Below are 20,757 nucleotides of genomic sequence, written 5' to 3'. Positions count from 1 at the left end.
TCCTGCACATGAGCTCCCAAAGGCACCTGGTGGGCCACTGCGAGTAGCAGAGTGCTGGACTAGATGGACGCTGGTCTGATCCAGCAGGCTAGTTCTTATGTTCTTATGCCTCCCAAATACTTTCTTTCCCGTGAGTTTGAAGGCAATGGCCAGCTCCTTCAGAGGGGGCGGGACTGTGGCTTAATGGTGGAGCATCTGCATAAGCATAAGCATTTATTGTCATTGTGCACGCACAACGAAAATTTACAGCAGCATTCCTCGATGCACACAATTCTGGACTCATACCCCATCCTCACTTTCCCCTTCCTCCACCCATCGCTACACAGCCCCAAACACATGCTTTGCATGTAGAAAGTCCCAGGTCAGTCCCCAGCATCCCAAGTTAAAAAATGAAGTTGTATGTGATGGAAATACTTGAGAAATGACGTTGCCCGTGGAAGTAGACAGTAACTAACCTTGAAGCACCAGTGGTCTGCATCAGTGGTAGGCAAGTACTGTTTGTGTTAATGTGAATGTATACACCACCCTCCCCCAAAGGGCTCAGGGTGGTGAACAGCAGCAAATAATAATACAACCAATAATACATGATGGATACAATACATCAGAACAAAATACCTAGCCGAAACTCAATAGCTCTTAGCAATATCTAATATCAGGTTAACATTAACACAATCCACCACAGTAATTTGACATCCACAACATAAGCATAAGCATTTTATTGTCATTGTGCACGCACAACGAAATTTACAGCAGCATTCCTCGATGCACACAATTTCAGACTCATACCCCATCCTCACTTTCCCCTTCCTCTACCCATCCCTACACAGCCCCAAACACATCAACACGAAGTTGCAGAGTTTAGCATAGCCACAGTTTAGCATAACATAAACATCATTAGCAGGTTCAGCATCATTTCTTAACTATACAACTATGCAACATAATAAGATTCATAATGTAGAACATCAACAACAAAACCACATAACATCTACACAAGTGTATATAGCAATATATTTTATGCACAGGGAAGGAGATTGAGTAAGGTTAATTTTCAGAGTCTCCAGTCTGGTGCGTGTGAACACCAAGTGTTTTTAGGAAGTGGGCATGGCCAGGTAGGGCTTTTGGCTAGCAAGACTTCTGATTGACTACTGGAGATTTGATTGGCTGTGCAGAATTTTTTACACGTTGCTTTGGCGGCGCCCTGTGAGGATCGGCCATGTGTTACTAAAATTCAGCTGTGGCGGCCATTTTATGGCTGGCCCCACCCCCTGTAAGGGCTGGTTTGTGGCAGCCATTTTGTCCTTGCGCCTGGCACGCGGCATCAGAATTTCAACTGTGCCCACAGGCTCAAAACGTTTGGGGATCTCTAAATGACTTGGAGGTCAGGCTGGGTTTGAGGATTCTCTCCTGTGGATTGACCTTCTAAACACGTGCAGATAACCAGAAACAAGGATCCCGATGAAGAAAGTCCTAGGTGTATTTGAACTCCAGATGGTGAAAGAAGAACCACTGAGCTGTGAATCCTTTGGGAGGGGGCGTGGCTCAGCGATTGAGCACTCGCTTGCATGCAGGAGATCCCTGGTTCGATCCCAGACATTTCCAGTTGGGGGTGTGGAGGACCCTAACTTTTGATCTGGGAAAGTCTTGAGTAGGGAACACTGACCTTGGCAAACTGGGGTCTGATTCAGCCTAGGGTAGTGATGGCGAACCTTTTTGAGACCGAGTGCCCAAACTGCAACCCCAAACCCACTTATTTATCGCAAAGTGCCAACATGGCAATTTAACCTGAATACTGAGGTTTTAGTTAAGAAAAAATGGTTGGCTCTTGGAGGCTGTGTAAGTTACTTTCGTGGGAGTAAGCTTGGTGGAAGTACTTGGCTCTGCGTTGAAGCAGCCATGCAACTTCTTTCAACGGGTGCAATCAATACAACCTAGGAGGTTTTACTCAGAAGCAAACCACATTGCCAGCTGTTAAACCGAAGCTTACTCCCGGAGTAAAGGATCATGCTTTAGTTTTTTGCATGAAAATCAGTGGGGTTTAACAGCGCTTAACAGGGTTACCTATACTGCTTCGCCAAAACTAGGCCTTAGGTTGCACAATGCTAATAATTCGAGCCCATGCCTGTGCCAGCCTAGCTCTAGGTTATTGTTAGGGAGGGGGCGATTTCCCCCCCACATGATGAACTCTGTTTGTGCGTGCCCACAGAGCGGGCTCTGAGTGCCACCTGTGGCACCCGTACCACAGGTTCGCCATCACTGGCCTAGGGCAGCTTCTTACGTTCCCTCCTGCGGGTTAATAGGAAGTATCTCTTGTTCGCAGGTCAGCTGGTCAAGATGCTGATGTACACCGAAGTGACTCGCTACTTGGACTTCAAAATGATTGAAGGCAGCTTTGTCTACAAGGCGGGGAAAATTTACAAAGTTCCTTCAACTGAGGCTGAAGCCCTGGCCTCCAGTAAGTACATGGCTTTTTTCCTCTGGGTCAGCGTTAGGATGCGAACCACAAAATGGTGCCCAAGGATGCATGTTGGGAGGTATGTGGAGTCCGGTCCTTGCTTCATTTATTGCCTAGCGTGGAGGTGAGTCTTTGGAAAACTCTCCCATCTTTTCCTGCCTTCTGCTTCCTGTGTTTTTTACAGTTAATAATCATAATATTACGTGATTCCCCCTTTGGGAAGTTTCTTGGCCATGTGTGCATTCATTAAAAGCGCAGGTCTCCTTTGGGAAATGTGCAAAAAACTTTTGTTGTAAGGAGTACTTTCTGCTATCTCTGCAGTGGCCCGAAGTGTGGTTACGAGCAGGTGCATCTCTAATCTGGAGGAACCGGGTTTGATTCCCAGCTCTGCCGCCTGAGCTGTGGAGGCTTATCTGGGGAATTCAGATTAGCCTGTACACTCCCACACACGCCAGCTGGGTGACCTTGGGCTAGTCACAGTTCTTCCGAGCTCTCGCAGCCCCACCTTCCTCACAGGGTGTTTGTTGTGAGGGGGGGAGGGCAAGGGGATTGTAAGCCCCTTTGAGGCTCCTACAGGAGAGAAAGGGGGGATATAAATCCAAACTCCTCCTCCTCCTCCTCATCCTCTTCTTCTTCTTCTTCTTCAGCTGAGTATTTGAAATTCAGTGTACTACAGGAGGTTAAGGGTTATAATACATTGGAGAGAGAGTTGAAGGAAAATATTAATTTACTTGTGTGATCTCCCCTTTGAGACTAACACAGACATATTTCGCAGGTAGCGTAACTCCCTTTTTATTGCATTTTAAAAGATGCAACTAGCCTTTTTGCAGCCTTCAGTATTTGGCAGTGCTGTGCATTTATTGGGACGGATTCAGCCGTCCCCTGAGTATCCTGCCCCTACTTGTGGATCTTCCTCCAATGCATGAGCCACTTACTTTGGAGGAAGGCTTCTAGTGTGAGCTGACAGGAACATGATGTATAAAAATGAGGCTGAAAAAGTTTGTAGCTGTTTGGGCTAGGCGGGGCATACCGTTTAGTGCTTCACATCTTAATCGAGCTGAGCAGGTTTGGTGAGCAGAAGTTAAAGGCCTGTCTAGCACAAATGCAGTTGAATCTTGGGCAGCAAATGACCAGTCCCACTGGCGTCTTCGTTTCTGAATTGCTCAACGAGGAATGTGCTCGGATCTGATCGCTTCCCGGCCTTGCAGGTCTGATGGGCCTGTTCGAAAAGCGGCGTTTCCGGAAGTTCCTGGTGTACGTTGCCAACTGCGACGAGAACGACGCCCGCACCTTCGAAGGAATCGATCCCAAGAAGAACACCATGCGGGACGTCTACAAGAAGTTTGACCTGGGCCAGGATGTGATCGACTTCACTGGCCATGCTCTGGCGCTGTACAGGACCGACGAGTAAGTGGTCGCTCCCCGATGCCTCAGGGAACTTATCCCCACATGCCACCGTGGGCAGAACCAAAGTCAAACGTGCAAGAGCTCTTCCGGGGTCAAGGCCATATCCGAGCAAGCCACCAGTGGGCTCTCTAGCAAATGAAAGGAAGGATATTGAAGAGATAGATAAGGATATCGAAGAGATAGAAAAAGTGCAGAGAAGGGCAACGAGGATGACTGAGGGACTGGAGCACCTTCCTTATGAGGAGAGGCTGCAGCGTTTGGGGCTCTTTAGTTTGGAGAGGAGACATCTGAGGGGGGATAGGATTGAAGTCTATAAAATTATGCATGGGGTAGAAAATGTGGACAGAGAGAAATTTTTCTCTCTTTCTCACAATACTAGAACCAGGGGGCATCCATTGAAAATGCTGGGGGAAGAATTAGGACTAATAAAAGGAAACACTTCTTCACGCAACGTGTGATTGGTGTTTGGAAGATGCTGCCACAGGAGGTGGTGATGGCCACTAACCTGGATAGCTTTCTGAAAAGGGGGGCTAATGGACAGATTTATGGAGGAGAAGTCGATTTATGGCTACCAATCTTGATCCTCCTTGACCTGAGATTGCAAATGCCTTAGCAGACCAGGTGCTCAGGAGCAGCAGCAGCAGCAGATGGCCATTGCTTTCACATCCTGCATGTGAGCTCCCAAAGGCACCTGGTGGGCCACTGCGAGTAGCAGAGAGCTGGACTAGATGGACTCTGGTCTGATCCAGTTGGCTTGTTCTTATGTACTGTCCCAACCCCCTGTGTGGTTATCTGGGAAGCACAAAAACTCAAACGTATCTGCTTCCTGCTTTTAATCCTCACAGCTGAGGAGTCGTTTGGATGGTGTGTGTGGTTCTAGAGATGCCAGGGGCGGTCAAGAACACAAGCAAGCTGCCCTGGTGGGGAAGGACCACTTGAGGGACGTGTTGCTCAGAGGACGAAAAGGGGATCTGCACACTACACTGGGGAAGGGCTAGGCCAGGGGTCTGCAACCTGCGGCTCTCCAGATGTTCATGGACTACAATTCCCATCAGCCCCTGCCAATTGGCCATTCTGCCAGGGGCTGATGAGAATTGTAGTCCATGAACATCTGGAGAGCCGCAGGTGGCAGACCCCTGGGCTAGGCTCTGGTGGAGAGGCGTTTGGGCGTCAGCTCTTCATTACCATTTTGCTTAGCGGCTCTTTCCCCTTTGCAGTGGCGTAGTGGCTAAGAGCAGGTGCACTCTTATCTGGAGGAACCGGGTTTGATTCCCCGCTCTGCCGCTTGAGTTGTAGAGGCTTATCTGGGGAATTCAGATTAGCCTGTACACTCCCACACATGCCAGCTGAGTGACCTTGGGCTAGTCACAGTTCTTCGGAGCTCTCTCAGCCCCACCCACGTCACAGGGTGTTTGTTGTGAGGGGGGAAGGGCAAGGAGATTGTCATCCCCTTTGAGTCTCCTATAGGAGAGAAACGGGGGATATGAATCCAAACTCCTCTTCTTCTTCTTTTCACAGCTACTTAGACCAGCCTTGTCTAGAAACCATCAACAGGATCAAACTGTACAGCGAGTCTCTGGCTCGATACGGCAAAAGCCCCTACCTGTACCCTCTCTACGGCCTGGGAGAGCTGCCGCAGGGATTTGCAAGGTGAGAGACCTTCCTCGCTTGGAGGTTTGTTTATTTCTTTAAGGTACCTCTGTGCTGCCTTTCTTCCACGTGGCGCTCAAGGAGGTGGACAATATCGATAAAGTGGTGTGTTAAGTCCCATCTACTCCCTTTCAACTTACAGTGACGCTATGAATGAATGAGCTCTATAGCATCCGGTCATTGACAGCTTCATTCAGGTCTTGCAAGCTTCATCCATTGAGTCGATCTATCACCAGTTGAGCCTTCTTATTTTCCTGCCCCTCTTTCCCAGTGACTCTTGTCTTCTCACGATGTGCAGTAGCCCTCAGTTTAGTCATTTTATCTTCTAAAAAAGGGTTCAGGCGCGATTTGATCTAGAACCCATTGATTTGCTTTTTTTGGCAATTCACGGTATCCATAAAACTCTTCTCCAATCCATATACCAGCATGGTGTAGTAGTTAAGAATGGTAAACTCTAATCTGGAGAACCGGGTTTGTTGAAGGTGCAGACCGCATGAGCAGCAGACTCTTATCTGGTGAACTGGATTTGTTTCCCTGCTCCTCCATGTGGATCTACTGCAGACCTGGGCATTATACGGCCCGCGGGCCACATCCGGCCCGCCGGATGACCCTGACTAGCCCCCCTGCCTTGCTGGGGAGCAAGGTGTCTTTGAAAGCCCCACAGAAGCCGGTTGTCTTGGCTGCCGGCTTCTGCGGGGCTTTCAAAAGTGCCTCGCCCCCCTGCCTTTTGGCCTGGCCCTCCACAATATTATCTGTTTCTTATGCGGCCCCATGGAAAAAATAATTGCCCACCCCTGATCTACTGGGTGACCTTGGGCCAGTCCCAGTTCTCTCTGAACTCTCTCAGGCCCACCTGCCTCACAAGGTGTCTGTTGTGGGGAGAGGAAGGGAAAGGAGCTTGTAAGCCACCTTGAGTCTCCTGTAAGGAGGGAAAGGTGGGGTACAAATCCAAACTCTTCTTTACACTTCATATGGATCAACTTTCTACAGATCAACCTCTCCACAACAGACACCTGGTGAGGTAGGTGGGTCTGAGAGAGTTCTGCGAGAACTGTGACTAGCCCAAGGTCACCCAACAATCTTGATCCTCTTTGATCTGAGATTGCAAATGCCTTAGCAGACCAGGTGCTCGGGAGCAGCAGCAGAAGGCCATTGCTTTCACCTCCTGCAGGTGAGCTCCCAAAGGCACCTGGTGGGCCACTGCGAGTAGCAGAGTGCTGGACTAGATGGACTCTGGTCTGATCCAGCTGGCTTGTTCTTATGTTCTTAACAGGAATGTAAGAGTGGGGAAACAAATCCGATTCACCAGATAAGAGTCCGCTGCTCATGCGATCTGCACCTTAAGCATTGATGGCTTTTCTGTTGAAACCCCGCCAAGTGTCTTTAACCTGCTCAAGGAGGAAGCTGTGGTTGTGGTTGGAGCCTTTCCCCTGCTGGCCCATTTCTGCGCCTTTCCTGTTTTCTCTGTGAGGGTGCCGAGCGCCACAGACCAGCATAAGAAACGTGGCACCTCTGGCTCCTCCAGCTCTCCTCAAACCAGCATAAGAAACGTGGCGCCTCTGGCTGTTCGTTAGACAAAGGTGCCCCTCCTCGCAACCCAGAGGAATTCTTACACAGCCTTTTGTTTAGCACATTTTTACGTTGTCTTTCTGGAGAACCTCCCCGAGGCAGCTTAACCGACTCAAACACAATAAAAACAGTATTATCTGAAACAGTTATCTGAAACAATTATGCAATTACGTGAAACAGTTATCTAAAACCAATTATCTATGCCAGCGATGGCGAACCTTTTCGAGGCCGAGTGCACAACTGCAACCCAAAACACACTTATTTATCACAAAGTGCGAACACAGCAATTTAACCTGAATACTGAGGTTTTAGTTTAGAAAAAACGGTTGGCTCTGAGGCACGTTTTACTCAGGAGTAAGCTTGGTGGTAGTCGGTGGCTTTGCTTTGAAGCAACTGTGCAACTCTTCCAATGGGTGAATCACGACCCTAGGAAGGTTTACTCAGAAACAAGCCCCATTGACAACAACCAAGCTTACTCCCAGGTAAAGGATCACGCTTTAGTTCTTCGCATGAAAATCCGGTGGGGTTTAACAGCGCTTAACAGAGTGAGCCTTGGCACTGCTTCCACAAAACTGGGTCTGAAGGGTTTAATGCTAATAATCGAGCCCAGTGGCCCAGACCAGCCTAGATGGGGGGGGGGCACTCTGTTTGCGAGTGCCCACAGAGAGGGCTCTGAGTGCCACCTCTGGCACCCGGTGGCCCCACATCTAGGTTGTGGCCTGGGCCGCTGGGCCTCGATTGCTATTAGCAAGTATTTCAAAACTCTAAAGACCTAGTTTTGGGGAAGCAGTGTTGCATGGGTAACCCTATTAAGCGCTGTTAAACCCTTTTCACTGATTTTCATCGCGAAGAACTAAAAGCGCCGATCCTTTACCTGGGAATGCTTCGGCTGCTGAAAGCAATGGGGCTTAGTTTCCGCAGGTAAAATCCTCCTAGGCCGAGTGGATTCACCCGTTAAGGAAGAGGATTGTAACGCGATTTGCTTCAAAGCAAAGACACCGACTACCACCAAGCTTACTCCCGAGTAACGCACACCTCGGAGCCAACCGTTTTTTCTAAACAAAAACCTCAGTATTCTGGTTAAATTGCCAGGTTGGCACTTTGCGATAAATAAGTGGGTTTTGGGTTGCAGTTTGGGCACTCGGTCTCGAAAAGGTTTGCCCCACTGTGCTAGATACAGGCCAGTTGTGTGGGGCCAAGTATAGCACTGGGGGAGACAGCCCTCTTTCCCAACTGAAGCCTGTGCCGTATAGTGGGCTAGAGTCTTGGACCAGCATTGGAGAGACCTGAGTTGATTTTGCTGGCTGCCCTCAGGCCGAGCACACACTCTGAGCTTAACCCACCTCACAGGGCTGTTGTAAGGATGAAGTAGTTGAGGGGAGACTGCTACAGTTGGGTCTTCTAGGGTGAAATGGGAGCTAAATGTACCTAAAGAGATCCTCGCTGTCTTTGCCAGGTTAAGCGCCATCTACGGAGGCACCTACATGCTGAACAAGCCGATTGAGGAGATCGTCATCGAAAACGGCCGAGTGGTTGGAGTGAAGTCAGAAGGAGAGGTATAGTAATGCCTTGTGGCTTCTCGTCTCCTTCGAACCTGTGTGAATCTGCTGCTTCAGAAATGGGTTGAGTGCAAAGAAGGCCCCCGCGCTTCCATAAAATTCACCTGGCCACATTCACCGTGCCCTGTAGTAATGAAGCAAGCCTTTATTGGCATAGACAGCAGTACAACAATAATAAAAACAAATTAAAAAGCATATACAATACAGGATATACATGTTAGGACGAAGGAAATCTACTGGCATTTAGTAATTTCCAGGAGAAAGTCTGCCACTATCATACAGAGAGAAGGATCAGGGTTGTCCAACAAGTAGTGTAATCTAAATAAATCGGGGAGATCGGGTAAATGTAAAGGAGTGAGATTCACATACTTGGATCTGATTTCCTTGAATCGGAGACAGTGAAGTAATTGGTGGGCCAGAGATTCAACTGAGCCATCGTTACATGGGCACAATCTTTTAGCCTTTTCTTGCTTATTAAATCTGCCATGTAACAAGGCAGAAGGCATAACATTAAACCTGGCGAGCATCATGGCTCTCCTTTGAACAGGGTTTATTAAGCAATACAGGTAGTGTGCCCTGTAGTAAGAAGATAATTATTCTGGTCTCCTTTTTGTGGATTCCTACTCGGATAATGACACTGCTTTTTGGAACACGTACATCACTGTAAGAAGTCACACGGGCTTTGATCATAAAAAGTGCAGTCCGCACATTTATTTTGTTGAGGGTATCCAGGAAGCATAGTTGATGCATCCTGTCTGCCCATATCCTTTCACCAAAATGAACAGGCCTGGAGTGTGGATATCTTGCTTGGTCTGTCTTGGGCAGCTGAGTACAGGTAGGCTGTATCTTGCGAACACTAGCTACCTGGGAACACTAGACCGGCTGGCTCTCAAAACGAATGCTGGTTAAGTAGAGCATGGCCTGATTCAGTAAGGAAAGGCTTAGGGCACCTACAAATCTCATAATATTAAGTGACCTCCTACACCACCGTGGTGTAGTGGTTAAGAGCAGGAGCACTCTAATCCAGAGAACCGGGTTTGATTCCCCGCTCTGTCACTTGAGCTGTGGAGGCTTATCTGGGGAACAAGATTAGCTTGTGCACTCCCAACACATGCCCACTAGGTGACCTTTGGCTAATCACAGTTCTTTGGAGCTCTCAGCCTCACCCACCTCACAGGGTGTTTGTTGTGGGGGGGGGGAGGGAAAGGAGTTTGTATGCCTTTGAGTCTCCTTACAGGAGAGAAAGGGGGGATATAAATCCAAATTCCTTTTCTTCTTTCCCTTTACCTATTCCCCCCCCCTTCAAATGGCTGTGCCTAGTGTTGGCTGTCTGTTTCATTTAGGGCAGGGATGTCCAACATGCCACAGGGGCTGATGGGAATTGTAGTCCATGAACATATGAAGCACCAGAGTTGGGCACCTCTGATCTAGGGTATCCAGAAAGTATAACTGATTAATCCTCTCGGTCCATCTGCTGATACCTCCCCTTATCCCAGCAGAGTCCTCGGTAGGAGAAAGAGAGCATGTAGCTGCTCTTTACTTCCCGTCAAAAAATGAGAATGGAGGACTAAAAGATCCTGACAGAGCGGGATCAAGAGAAGCAGGTGGCACCACGAGGACAGGGAGGTTTGTCTTTCAGAGGTGTGCCACTTCCGCTGGAGTGGTTTTCTGACACAGTGGGAGAAGGAGGAGTTTGGATGTATATCCCCCCCTTTCTCTCCTGCAGGAGACTCAAAGGGGCTGACAATCTCCTTGCCCTTCCCCCCTCACAACAAACACCCTGTGAGGTAGGTGGAGCTGAGAGAGCTCCGAGAAGCTGTGACTAGCCCAAGGTCACCCAGCTGGCGTGTGTGGGAGTGTACAGGCTACACTCTGAATTCCCCAGATAAGCCTCCACAGCTCAGCCGGCAGAGCAGGGAATCAAACCCGGTTCCTCCAGATTAGATACACGAGCTCTTAACCTCCTACGCCACAGTGCGTAGTGAGAAGCACAGGAGCTGACGTGTCTCCCTCGTGATCACCCAAAGCAGCGCGCTCTGTGAATTGCCAGCCTTCGCTCGTTCAGTCCGCACAATGGGAAGCAATCATCCTAAACTGTTGTTGCTTTTCAAAACAAGTGTTTCGCTTCTTTGCGTGTGTGACTCAGAGCAGCTGAACAGCAGTCGAAAGGGCAGGGTTCCAAGAGCAGATGCGTGAAATCTAGGAGACGCTGAATGCTTTCCGGTTCAGTACGCTTCAGCTCAGACCGCCCTCTTGCGTCGCGTCCTTCAACAGTTTTGGCCTGGCAGATTTGAAAGCTCAAGAAAAAGTAGTGTTTACTCAGCTGCGTGAGGATAGAATTACTTCCAAAGTGAGGACACAGCTGTATACTTGTATGCACAAAAACACACACACGCGTATATATAGAGATAGAGATATATAGAGATAGATAGAGATAGATAGAGAGATAGATAGAGAGAGATAGAGAGAGATAGATATAGATATATAGATAGAGACAGACAGACAGACAGACAGACATAGATATATCTCTCTCTCCCGATTATACATTTCAAGGCCTTGGGATGCAGTATTAAACTTTCTGATCCCTGTAAGTGCATAACCTCAGAAGACCCCTGTTGGATCAGGGAGAGTCCATTTAGTCCAGTGTCCGGTCTCACGCAGTGGCCAGCCAGTTCCTCTGAAGGGGCAACAACAGAGCATAGAAATCTAGCCTTACCCCAAAGCTGCCTCTTGGAACTGGGATTCCGAGGTTGACTGCCCCTGAACATGGAGGTTCTCTCCACTCACCATGGCTGGTAGACCTGCCTTCCATAAATTTTGTCCAATCCCCTTTTAAAGCTGTTTTATGTTTGTGGCCATCCCCGGAGACTTTGACAGTAAATCCCATCTTTTAATCACAGTGCAAGAACTTCATGGGGTATAGAATCCAGACCGAGGAGTATGACCCTGCTTCTTCCTGGGCTGGACTTATAGCCGGTTGCATAATAAATGCAGTTGTGTACCCCTTCTGATTGTGAGATGACACGGGCCTCAGTCGCAAGCGGGCACGTTGCTCGGGAGCTCAAGTGGCATTCAAGCTAGCAGCCAGAGCAGTTGTGGAATCCAAAAATTTTAGTAACAGGTTCCCATGGTGGTATGATTCAAACAGTGGCGTAGCACCAATGGAGCTGGGCGGGGCATGACGGGGACGTGGCCAGGCATTCCTGGGGCAGGGCATTCCTTGGCGGGGCTGTGGCAAGGACGCAGCCGCTGCGCCGGCCCATGGGCAGGAAATGAATGCACACAGGCGCAGGCTGCCACACACTCTGGTGCACCTCCTGCTAGACTGCTTCAAGTTCTGCGCGCTACTGCTGAGGAGTGGAGGAGGGGCGTAACTAAGGCAAAAATCACGTGGCAAAATCACCAATTAGTAATCCTCTCTCGGCACACACAAATAATTAGTAACCTACTCTTGGGAACCTGTGAGAACCCACTGGATCCCACCTCTGAGCCAGAGTTGCCACTGTACAAAGGTCTCTTTTCTGTCAACCAGAAGGGGAGGGGGGAGGTTTCCTGCAATTTCATCTCTCTGCTTCCCATAAACTTTATACCTGCCTGGAAGGATGGCGGGGGAAATGAAGAGGCTACTGTCACCCCCACCCCACCCCCCATGTCTGAACACAGGCCATCTTCTCCTCTCTGTACCCTAACAGCCAATTAAATCAAGAGTCCACAAATCTTGTTCTTTTCCCCTCCTCCGTCACGTTTTATTTTTGGGAATAGCCTTAAGAAGAGCTCGGATGAACTCCAAAGCCTGTGTCATTCGGCTTGGCCTCGATCCAAGTACATCACACGGGTTTTAGTTTCTTTCAGTGCTCCCAAGCTGGGGCTTTGAAGTAATTCCCCACTTGGCTGAAATGATCCCCAGGCATCAAAAGGTGAAAATGGGCCTGGAAATAGCCCGTGCGCCTTGCTGCCCCCTTCCCCGCCCTGGGCAGCCTGCGATCTCCGAAGTGTTGGAAATGGTATCATGGGCTCAGCCGCTTTGAGTCTTACACTCTGGATTGCGAAGCTGAAGATTGTCAGCTTCACAATCCACAGCTTTGTCCTGCTAAAGCAGGAGTCCCTAGTGTGGGGCCCGTAGGTGCCCCACTTTTCCTGTTGCCCACTGAATGCCTTTAGATTCACAGAATCATAGAGTTGGGAGAGACCCCAAGGGCCATCAAATCCAACCCCCTGCAATGCAGGGACACACAATCAAAGCACTCCTGACAGATGGACGTAAGAACATAAGAACTAGCCTGCTGGATCAGACCAGAGTCCATCTAGTCCAGCTCTCTGCTACTCGCAGTGGCCCACCAGGTGCCTTTGGGAGCTCACCTGCAGGAGGTGAAAGCAAGGGCCTTCTGCTGCTGCCGCTCCTGAGCACCTGGTCTGTTAAGACATTTGCAATCTCAGATCAAAGAGGATCATCCAGCCTCTGTTTAAAAACCTCCAAAGGAGGAGACTCCACCACACTCCGAGGTAGTGCATTCCACTGTTGAACAGCCCTGACTGTCAGGAAGTTTTTTCCTGATGTTTAGGTGGAATCTCTTTTCCTTTTAGTCTCCTTTTAAAAGTGGGAGATGCCAGGTGGAGCTATTGTCCACCTCACGTAACAGGAAGAGCCGAGTCAGATGCCTGAAAAATGAAGGCACGTGCTGCCAGATGAAGGCTTCTTGCTCAATACTTTGTGTGCAGGCAATTTTTTAAAAACAATGTACTATGTTCAGATTCTCTGCAACATGATTTCATGTGTGAATCTTATCTATATTGTTGATTAGAATGATGCAGAACCCATCTCTGACAGTTTAGTGTTTCAGCCGCCTTTGCTCCTACCTCCTGGGATGAGTGATTTTAAAGACATGCTCCCGCCCCCCTATGTTAGAATCCCGAAGATGCTCGCTAGGAGCGGCGATTCGGCACATCCAAATCATGAAAGAAAAACCCTTATCTTTCTGCAGCTTTCCTTTTTACCGAAAAAACTTAGGCTGTTTGTTTAGAACTAATTGTCCTAGATCCAGGGAGTGAGTTTGGCACTCCAGTGTATCTGATAGCAGGGATTATAATTCCCATCAGCCCCTTCCAGCATGGCCACTTGGCAGGGGCTGATGGGAATTGTAGTCCATAACATCTGGAGTGCCAAAGGTTCGCTGCCATGGTCCTAGTGCTTGTGATCGGGGAGGGAGGAAGTGGAGACTCAAGTGGAGCTCTCTGCTTTCTGCAAGCAACCCCCCCCCTTGGGGAAAGGTGTTCTTCCTGCCACCCCTTCTCAGGGGTACGTAGAATTGAAATCTTTTTAAAACCTGAAAAATTTAGCTAAAAAGCCGAATATCGAAATGTTTCGTTTTTAAAAACCCAACAATTGCTAGTGCTTGCGGGCGCAGAAAGCTTTTGGGGGGCCCTGTTCTGAAACCTTGCCTCCCCTGCCAGATCGCTCGCTGCAAGCAGCTCATCTGCGACCCCAGCTACGTCTCGGACAAAGTTGGTGGGCAAGTAAAAGCCATCCAATCATCTGTATCCTGGAACCATCTGATCAAGGAAACACTTAACGAGCGCCTAACCCCTGCTAAATCATCTGGCCCCTCAGAACCAGGGCTGGGCTGAGGAAGTCGGGTGAGTCTGGCATGGAGATCTGTGGGTCCAGGATGGGGGTGCACGGTACAGCCAGGGCAAGCCGTGGTGCAGTGAAGGAGTGTGCTGGATTCTAACCCTGGGAGAACCAGCTTGCATTCCCCACACCTCCACCTGAGGGTGCAGAGGGCTTATCTGGTGAATCAGATGTGTTTCCCCGCACCTACATTCCTGCTGGCAACCTTGGGCTAGCCTGGCACAGCTCCTCTCAGAGGATCCTCTCTGCAGTCCCAGCTTGGCCCTACCTCCCAAGGTGTCTGTTGTGGGGAGAGGAAGGGAAAGTCGCTTGTAAGCCACTTTGAGTCTCCTTACAGGAGAGAAAGGTGGGGTATAAATCCAAACTCTTTTTCTTCCTTCAGACTCTTGCTGAGGTTGTAGATGAACCTTCTGTTAGCCTTGGACAGGCTCCTGAGGGCAAAGCAGTTTCTTGGGAGGGGTCACCACCATAGGAATCTGTTGCAGCTCCAACCAGCAGGCGGACACTGTCAAAATTGATTCAAGCCCCAGCCTTTTTTGACTGGAGTCCTCTTTCACAAGGCCGTTTCCCAGGGAATTTTTAAAAAATGGCTACTTTTCGGTTCTGTTTCCTGTGTGCGTGTCTCCACCTCCTGCAGTGGCCATTTGTGGTTGGTTCTGTCTGGCCTGGCAGCCATTTTGTGGTTGCGCCCGCCACCCTGCGCCAAATCCCAGATGTGCCCACAGGCACCCAGAGGTTGGGGACTCCCGCCCCTGAGTGGTGCCTGGTTGCCGCACCTTCTGCACCCATGAAAAGCCTAACTGCCCGAAACGCTCCTACTGAGTTCCTGTTGCATGCCTGTGATGTGTTTCAGACATCTACGTCTGCATGATCTCTTCTGCACACAACGTGGCAGCGCAAGGGAAGTACATCGCCATTGTGAGCACCACAGTGGAGACGAACGACCCGGAGAAGGAAATCAAGCCCGCCCTGGAGCTGTTGGAGCCTGTTGAGCAGAAGTAAGAACCCGTGTTGGGCCCCGTGGAGCAGTGCCCTTTCCCTCGCCCTGTTTCAGTTGTGGCCTTGTGTGTGTGGCATGGGAAGGTGGGCGGAGTGGGCAAATTTGGCTGTGTGCCTAAGCTGGCATCCAGTGGCACCATCTGCGTTAAGCCGCTTCTGAGGCCAGCCAAGCCTAAGAAACATGGACTGTATATATCAGTGGTGGCGAACCTTTGGCACTCCAGATGTTATGGACTACAATTCCCATCAGCCCCTGCCAGCATGGGCAATGTATGCTGGCAGGGGCGTTGGGGGGGGGGGGGGGTGGGGGGGGGGGGGGGTGGGGGGGGGGGGGGTTTGGGGGGGGGGGGGGGGTTGGGGGGGGGGGGGGTTGGGGGGGGGGGGGGTGGGGGGGGGGGGGGGTTTGGGGGGGACGGGGGGTGGGGGGGGGGGGGGGTGGGGGGGGGGGCAGGTGGGGGGGGGGGGGGGTGGGTGGGGGGGGGGGTGGGGGGGGGGGGGGGGGGGGGGGGGGGGGGGGGGGGGGGGGGGGGGGGGGGGGGGGGGGGGGGTGGGGGGGGGGGGGGGTGGGGGGGGGGGGGGGTGGGGGGGGGGGGGGGGGGGGGGTGGGGGGGGTGGGGGGGGGGGGGGGTGGTTGGGTGGGGGGGGGGGGGGGGTGGGGGCGGGGGGGGGGGGGAGGGGGGGGTTGGGGGGGGGGGGGGGTGAACTCCATGCAACATCTGGAGCGTGCCAAAGGTTTCACATCATCAGTATAAACATTAACACAAGCGCAACAACCAATTCGGTATATGCAATTAGTTTGCATAAAGTCGCATTAGACAATTCATAAGCAACCGCTCATAAAGATTATTCCATAAAGTGATATATTGCATTATAGCTTATAAGTAATATCTTAACAGTACATAAAAGCGCAACAACAAACCTGAACAGTTTAAGCTGTTTCGCGCCGCCCGTGAGCCAAATGCACAAGAAGTTAAGATTTCAGCCCCTATTTCTACTATATTTACCTCCGAACGCACCGAAGAAAACCTCTGTTGAAAACGCGGGACTATGCGCGCCACGCGTTCCCTTGCTTAACGTGGTTGCTGTCACCGTATAAGTCTCCATCCACTTTGCTGAAGCCAAGCAAGTGTCTACGCTCTCACAATTTGTTCTAATATTTTTTGCTCTAATTGAATGCTTGGTGACATTGACTCTTTCACTTGATTGGAAACCCAATATGAATGTTACAGGCTTCGGCTCTTTAAGTGGACAATGTTTTATGACATCTTATACAATGTTTTTGTGAATTTGGTACCACTCAGAGTTTCCTCGAATATAAAGACAGTGCGTCTTATATTAATTTTTTGCCCCAAAAGATGCTTGCTATGTCTTGTATTTCTTCAGGGGAGGTCTTATTTTTCTGTGTTCTGTTCGACGGGCATGCTTCCAAACAAAAACTTTGCTATGTCTTACTTTCGGGGGATGCCTTATATTCCGCACTTCAGCAAAACCTCTACTACGTCTTATTTTTTGAGGATGTCTTATATTCGGGGAAACAGGGTAAGTACAGTCCCATTACGCTTCTTAGGTTGCCTAAGTGCCCTCATTGTATGTTTTGTTGTTACCTTTATATACTGTTGAATATTACTTATAACATAATCACAATATATCTTTATGAATAATCTTTATGAACGGTGTATGAATTATCTATTGACTTTATACTCAAACTAATTGCATATACCAATTAGTTCATTGCCTTGTGTTACTATATATACAGTCCATGTTTCTTAGGCTTGGCTGGCCTCAGATTTTTTAGTATTGGTTTGACTGTATATATTTGCTGATCTGTTTAATTAAGCCTGTTCAGGTTTTCACCCCTGCCCACAGGGAGCCTGGGGGGTGGGATATAGTCTCTCTCCCCTATCCAGGCAGTGGGACGGATTTCCAGTTCTGCCGTTGGCTGCCCACAGTGCTAGCTGATGAATTGCTTTACCATACTGGCCCTGTTTCAGCTGGGTAGCTGTGTTTGTCTGCAGTAGAAGAGCGAGATCCAAGCCCACCTTAAGAACCAACGAGATTTCTGAGCTGTGAGCTTTCCCGATCAGAGCTCTCTTTGTCGGCTGCCAAGGGAGGCTTAACTTTCAAAAGCAGACGCCCTGGAAATCATATCATGTTGGCCTGCTGGATTCAGACCCACCAGGATGACCTCTACATATGGAAAGGTTCTCAGTCGATGGATCCCTCCCAGCATAATTCCTCACTCGTGTGAATTATGCTGGGAGGGATCCATCGACTGAGAACCTTTCCATATGTAGAGGTCATCCTGGGGTAGGAAAACACACGTGGAGACCTACTAGATTGCTTCTGCCTCATCTGGTTAGTTTAAAATAGACTAGTCCTGTGGTGGCGAACCTAATTGGCCATGCTGGCAGGGGCTGATGGGAATTGTAGTCCATAACATCTGGAGTGCCAAAGGTTCGCCACCGCGGGACTAGTATAACATCCATCCAGCCCAGCGTTGTCGGCTCTGGCTGGCAGCCATTCCGGGCTCTTTGCCCTGCCAGGAGCTTGTGCTGTACCTCTGAGCATGGTGGGAAAAGTCAGTGTGCCTTGTGCTGTTGGGAGGAAATATGTAAAATTACTCTCCCTGTGTACCACAGTTGACGTCTGGCGCCCACTGATGGACATTACTTAAATGTCTTAAATTACTTGATGGACATTATTTAAATGATGGACATTACTTAACGTTACTTAAATGACTTTCTGTCGTCTTCTAGGTTTGTTAGCGTCAGTGACCTGTTTGCACCAACTGACCTGGGTCGAGAGAGTCAGGTTTGTGTGAATTCCTGGGGGCCGCTGGAATCATTTATTTCTGGCTGTGTGTGTGGGGAGGAGGGGAGCGTTCATGGCTGCGGGTTTCACCGACCCCTCTCTGCCTCCCCGTCCCCCAGATCTTTATTTCCCGCACTTACGACGCAACCACCCACTTCGAGACAACGTGCGACGACATCAAAGATATTTACAAGCGGATGATGGGCGTAGACTTTGACTTTGAAGAGATGAAGCGGAAGAAGAACGACATCTACGGCGAAGACGAGCAGCAGCAGTAGCCGAGGGGCAGAGGCCCGAACCCATGATCTCGGGATCGTCGGGCGGGTGCTAAAGCAGGGGAACCTGCTGAAGCCATGAAAGCACCGCTTTCAAGAAATCCAGAATATTGTGGGCGCCAGCTTTTTGTAATCCCGTCTCTGAGACTGAAAAAAAAACAAAAACCCGAGTCCCGCACTGGCAACAAAAAAATTGCTCCCCCCCCCCTTTGGATGTAATCACGTGTCAGCTCTTTAAAAACGAGGCTGATGTGTCGAAAACGGTCGGATGCTGACACACTTTGATTTAGCTGTCCCTAACTTTGGCTAAAGATCAGCGGCTGTTAAAACGTCTCTTGCTGATCTCGAGTCGCGGAGGACTCAAACACCCGCATTGCCTTTTGTTAACCCCCCCCCCCCCCCGCGTCCGTTTGCTTTCTGTCCCAAGTGGTGGAGCCCCTCCTGACCACGGGTGTCTCGAACCCGTGCGTGCCTCCAATAGGGGAGGAGGAGGGACTTCATCCCAAGCAGCCGTTCCCCACGTGGGTCTTAACTTCATGTCAAGCCGTTATTGTGGCCCAAGTCCACAGCAACTGTAGCCCCACGGCAGGGTTTCTCCCGAGCGCACCCCTCTCTTTCCCTGTCCACCCCACCCCACCCCACTAAAAGCTTCTCAAACTGTTTACATCTGTCGGGACACGGCCTCTCTTTGTGTTTTAAAAAGCGATGCTAATAAATTGGTGCAAGAACAAAAAAAAAATTCCAAAGCAGGCCAGCTGTGTACATCTGTGTTTGCAAGCATTTTTCTTTTCCCGCCTCCCATTCCACACGTGGCTTCTCAGGTGGACCAAGCTGCACTGCGGTATCGATTTGACGGAGCCGGGGCTTCTGTCCAGGAAAGGCTCCAGATGACTTCTGTACTGCCAAGTAAAGCCAACTTTCTGGAAGGCACCAAGTTCTCGTGGTCTTTCGATTCACTCTCGAACGCAGCTCTGCAGAACGCCGCGGTTCTCCCCACTCGAGGAGCAGCGAGGGCCGGAGCTGGAAAGTTGCGCCACCGGGAGGCTGCCCCTTGGGCTGTCAAAATCTACATAGAAGGGCCGAGCTTTCCGAGTTCAGTTCTTCTGAAGCTGTGTTGTGCTCTTGGTTGGCCATCAGACTTCAGGGCCGGACTTCAAACTGATACTGCAACATGGTCTGCTTGGGGCTACCCTTGAAGGCTGTTCAGAAGCGCCAAACACTATAGGTAGACTTTTGGTAGCGCAGGCTACCAGGATGTGACCCCGATTCTATAGCAGTTTACACTGGCTACTGATCCCCTCCCTAGCCTAATTCAAATCCACTGTTTTCAATGCCACATTTTCCTCTTTAAGCTGAGCAAGTTACAAATCATTTTGTTTCTAGACACTTAAACACACCTAAATGTTTATAAGACTGGGGATCTTGAGGGTAAGCTATAGTAAAGTGCTAATTGTCCTCTTACTGGACATAAGAACATAAGAACAAGCCAGCTGGATCAGACCAGAGTCCATCTAGTCCAGCTCTCTGCTACTCGTAGTGGCCCACCAGGTGCCTTTGGGAGCTCACATGCAGGAGGTGAGAGCAATGGCCTTCTGCTGCTGCTGCTCCCAAGCACCTGGTCTGCCTGCTTAAGGCTGCATTTGCAATCTCTAGATCAAAGGAGGATCAAGGCATTTCAGTTAGCCATAGATTCGAGCTTTCTCCTCCATAAATCTTGTCCAAGCTCTCCTTTTTAGAAGCTATCCAGGTGAGTGGCTGCATCACCACCTCCTCTGTGGCAGCATATTCCAAACACTTTCAATCACCAAGAAGCATACTGGCGTGAAGAAGTGTTTCCTTTTATTAGTCCTAATTCTTCCCCCCAGCATTTTCAATGGATGCCCCCTGGTTCTAGTATTGTGAGAAAGAGAGAAACATTTCTCTCTGTCCAAATTTTCTACCCCATGCATAATTGTATAGACTTCAGCCATCTCCTCTCCAAACTAAAGAGTCCCAAACGCTGCAGCCTCTCCTCATAAGGAAGGTGCTCCAGTCCTTCAATCATCCTCGTTGCCCTTCTCTGCACTTTTTCTATCTCTTTAATATCCTTTTTGAGATGTGGCGACGAGAACTGAACACAGGACTCCAAGTGTGGACAATAGGCAAGTCCTGCTCAGACTGGTCTAAAATAAACAACTTTGGTTTGATGGTCTCCCTTATTGCACCTTTATGTCAGGGTGTGAGAATATGTTAGCCTCTGAGTAGCACAGAACCGCTCAATATAATTTGAAGGCTTGCGTGTTCCTGCACCAACAAATGTGGATTGCCAAATAAAGGATACCAGCAGTGCCGTCCCATGGACTTCAGTGGAGGGGAGAAAGCCCTCTCTGTAAACTCACCCTTATAGTGTGACTCCTACTGGCCCTT

General features: G+C 49.8%; 1 protein-coding gene across 1 annotated transcript in view; it reads left to right on the top strand.

The window, feature by feature from the left end:
* Positions 1 to 19,277, top strand: part of GDI2 (GDP dissociation inhibitor 2) — a 44,499-nt gene extending 25,222 nt beyond the window's left edge. Inside the window, 9 exon segments of the mRNA XM_048500551.1 lie at positions 2,318 to 2,452; positions 3,661 to 3,859; positions 5,378 to 5,509; positions 8,535 to 8,634; positions 14,089 to 14,211; positions 14,214 to 14,271; positions 15,120 to 15,264; positions 18,022 to 18,076; positions 18,196 to 19,277. Coding sequence (XP_048356508.1) covers positions 2,318 to 2,452; positions 3,661 to 3,859; positions 5,378 to 5,509; positions 8,535 to 8,634; positions 14,089 to 14,211; positions 14,214 to 14,271; positions 15,120 to 15,264; positions 18,022 to 18,076; positions 18,196 to 18,354 — 1,106 coding nt within the window. The 3' untranslated portion in view covers positions 18,355 to 19,277.
* The last annotated feature ends 1,480 nt before the right edge of the window (positions 19,278 to 20,757 follow it).

This window comes from Sphaerodactylus townsendi, linkage group LG06, assembly GCF_021028975.2.
Source record: "Sphaerodactylus townsendi isolate TG3544 linkage group LG06, MPM_Stown_v2.3, whole genome shotgun sequence".
Lineage (NCBI taxonomy): Eukaryota > Metazoa > Chordata > Lepidosauria > Squamata > Sphaerodactylidae > Sphaerodactylus > Sphaerodactylus townsendi.
The sequence above is the reverse complement of the archived record's forward strand: the minus strand, read 5'-3'. Positions and strand labels throughout refer to the sequence as shown.